General features: G+C 36.7%; 1 protein-coding gene across 1 annotated transcript in view; it reads left to right on the top strand. All coding sequences in view use genetic code 11, as the record gives it.

The window, feature by feature from the left end:
- Window positions 1-2,412, top strand: part of EGR_04894 (hypothetical protein) — a gene marked incomplete at both ends in the record, with an annotated part of 9,061 nt that overhangs the window by 1,133 nt on the left and 5,516 nt on the right. The window contains 4 exons of the mRNA XM_024494143.1: window positions 375-437; window positions 992-1,069; window positions 1,357-1,402; window positions 1,584-1,651. Of these exons, the coding sequence (XP_024351380.1) occupies window positions 375-437; window positions 992-1,069; window positions 1,357-1,402; window positions 1,584-1,651 (255 nt within the window). The remainder of the gene's footprint in view (window positions 1-374; window positions 438-991; window positions 1,070-1,356; window positions 1,403-1,583; window positions 1,652-2,412) is intronic.

Below are 2,412 nucleotides of genomic sequence, written 5' to 3'. Positions count from 1 at the left end.
GAAACATTTGTTTAGTCTTTTGATAGATTCATTGTTGCTATAAATTGGCTTGAGATTGCTTATTGTAGCCAAAGTATTTTGGTTGGTCTACAAATATTGTTTTTTTGTTAACCACTAGCTATAATTTTTACATTTGTTTCTTTGGCCGGAAACTTGCTAAAAAATTTTTGCTTGATGCATTAAAAAGAATATATCTATATTTAAATATATATACATCTAAATAACATCTGATTGACTCCATGACCACGAGTGGAGTAAGATTTAAATCGTTTACTGGGATTATAATCATTACAATAGACTTTGCTGCTATTGTGCAAAGAGGAGTCTCAACAATTAATTAGAGACGTGTGTTTTAACCTTGCTTTAATATTTAGTGCAACTACGATGCCGTGAAATGTTGTGTGGCACTGAACAATAAGATAGTAGAAGATGTTATGGTGAGTATGCATTTTTAGTGCTCTCAAATACTATAAATACATTTCAAAACAAGCCTTCTACTAGGTTTACCGTTAGATTATCCGAGTTCTTCTAGATTACAATAAGATTATAAATCCGGTGAATAATTAGAATCCTTTTCAAGCCAAAAAAGTTCTCTACCCACCAGAAATTCTTTCCTTATTTGTACTAACATACTTTACTAGAAGTAAGTTGGTTGACTGATTTGCCTCATGTACCAAGTGCAAAACACTTTTAACAAGCAGTGCCTTCCCTATTTTCCCTAGCAACCTGACTTCTAAAATTTGGCTTGTTTAGTATCTACACTTTAAAATAAGTGACGAACTAATGCAGTGACAGTAATTCATCCAGATTTTTCATTGTTTCTTGACCACTTTTTGTTTCGTTTCTAGTGTATTTTATGTCAAGTTTTACACTCAAGTTAAGGAAATCTTCGTGGTTACTGAAGAACCCTCCCTGTTATTTTCTGCAAAACGCGAATGTTTTTAACAAATAGGACACAGTAATTTGTTTTTATTTTGCCTTATATTTAAAGGCCAAGTTGCGTGACGGAAGTCGAGTGGACACAAAGCGTTGTGCCACAGATGCTTTGCCACGTAGTAACATGCGAGACGTAAGTTACAATTTAGTTAATTTTGCATATTTTGTAGCACTTGCAATGGATAAGGTCCCACAGTTTTGAGTTTGAACTGAATGAGAATAGTGAGTACATAATGGCGAGAGACAGGCATTTGAATAAACGGCTTCACATTTGTTGCCGCAAGGGCATTTCAATCACTAAGTCCTGCAGAATCATGATTAGCATTGCTGGCTTACTCGAAAGGATGTAAATGCTTCTATGTGATAGTGTGTAGTTTCGATTTGTGACGTTCCCTCTTCCATGTGCTTACTTTCTTTTAGCATGTTATTTATGATATACCGGGCTATCAAGAAACATCCAATCCAGGTATCTCAGCCATATCAACTTCCTCCATTCCATTAGTATTGAAAACCTTCTCTACACTAAGAACCTATCTACCTCAGATTACTAACTTTTTAACTAAGCGATTAGCAGCCCACTAAGTGTCAAAAATGTTAATGTTGCTTCTTCAGTTGTCAGTAAACATTTCTCTGTGCACTGTTTCAAGATTATCTCAGCTACGCAAATGCAACAAATATCAATACGACAGATCGTCAAGAAATTCGGTCTGAAAATGTAAGTCTGCCTTTTTGATTTCTCATTGATTTAATGAAGGTCCTAATTCAGCAGATGTTCAAACAATTTTTTGTAATTTATGAAGCACCTGGGCGTGAAGATTTGAAACGTTTTGGGATGTCAAATATGCATTTGATTGCATGTATGTAGACATAGATGGGCATGCATCAGTAGAATGGTATGGTACACTTCAGAAACACTCTTTAAATTGTCCCTCAGTTTGAAATCTGATATCCCCAAAAATCGGCTGAAGTGAACGTGTACAAGATCCGAGATTATGACTTACACGGTTTGAGTATGTTTGGAGTCACATTCAAAAAACGTAGTTTTGCAGACGTAAGTAAACTTTAAATAACGATTGCGATTTAGAGGATTACGGCACGAGCGGGCCTGATTTGGCATGATCCTTGATACAAAGTAGCGCTAGCGCATCTGAGAGCCTCAATCAGTGTAGTGGAGTGTATCCCGGTTGTATAAATCAAGTAATCTGGCAGTGGTATTGCAACAGCATGCTATGTTAGCTGCGGCCAAGGTGGACTAATCCCTCCAAGCACTACCTAATGGTGGCTTCAAAGGTGGCATTTCACTGATAGATGCTTTTGGCGAGGCATTTGGCTTGGGCATTCATGGCGTTTCTCCTCATATTTTCCCAGTCCGTTCGTAGAAGCGCATCATATCGTGAGTCTTGAATTTTTGCATGTACAAAATGTTGACTTTGTTTTATTATGAACGAAACAACTCGTAGCCTCTACTGTCGATAT

This window comes from Echinococcus granulosus, assembly GCF_000524195.1.
Source record: "Echinococcus granulosus chromosome Unknown EG_S00033, whole genome shotgun sequence".
Taxonomy (NCBI): Eukaryota; Metazoa; Platyhelminthes; class Cestoda; order Cyclophyllidea; family Taeniidae; genus Echinococcus; species Echinococcus granulosus.
Note: the sequence above shows the minus strand (reverse complement) of the source record. Positions and strands in the feature narration are given on the sequence as shown.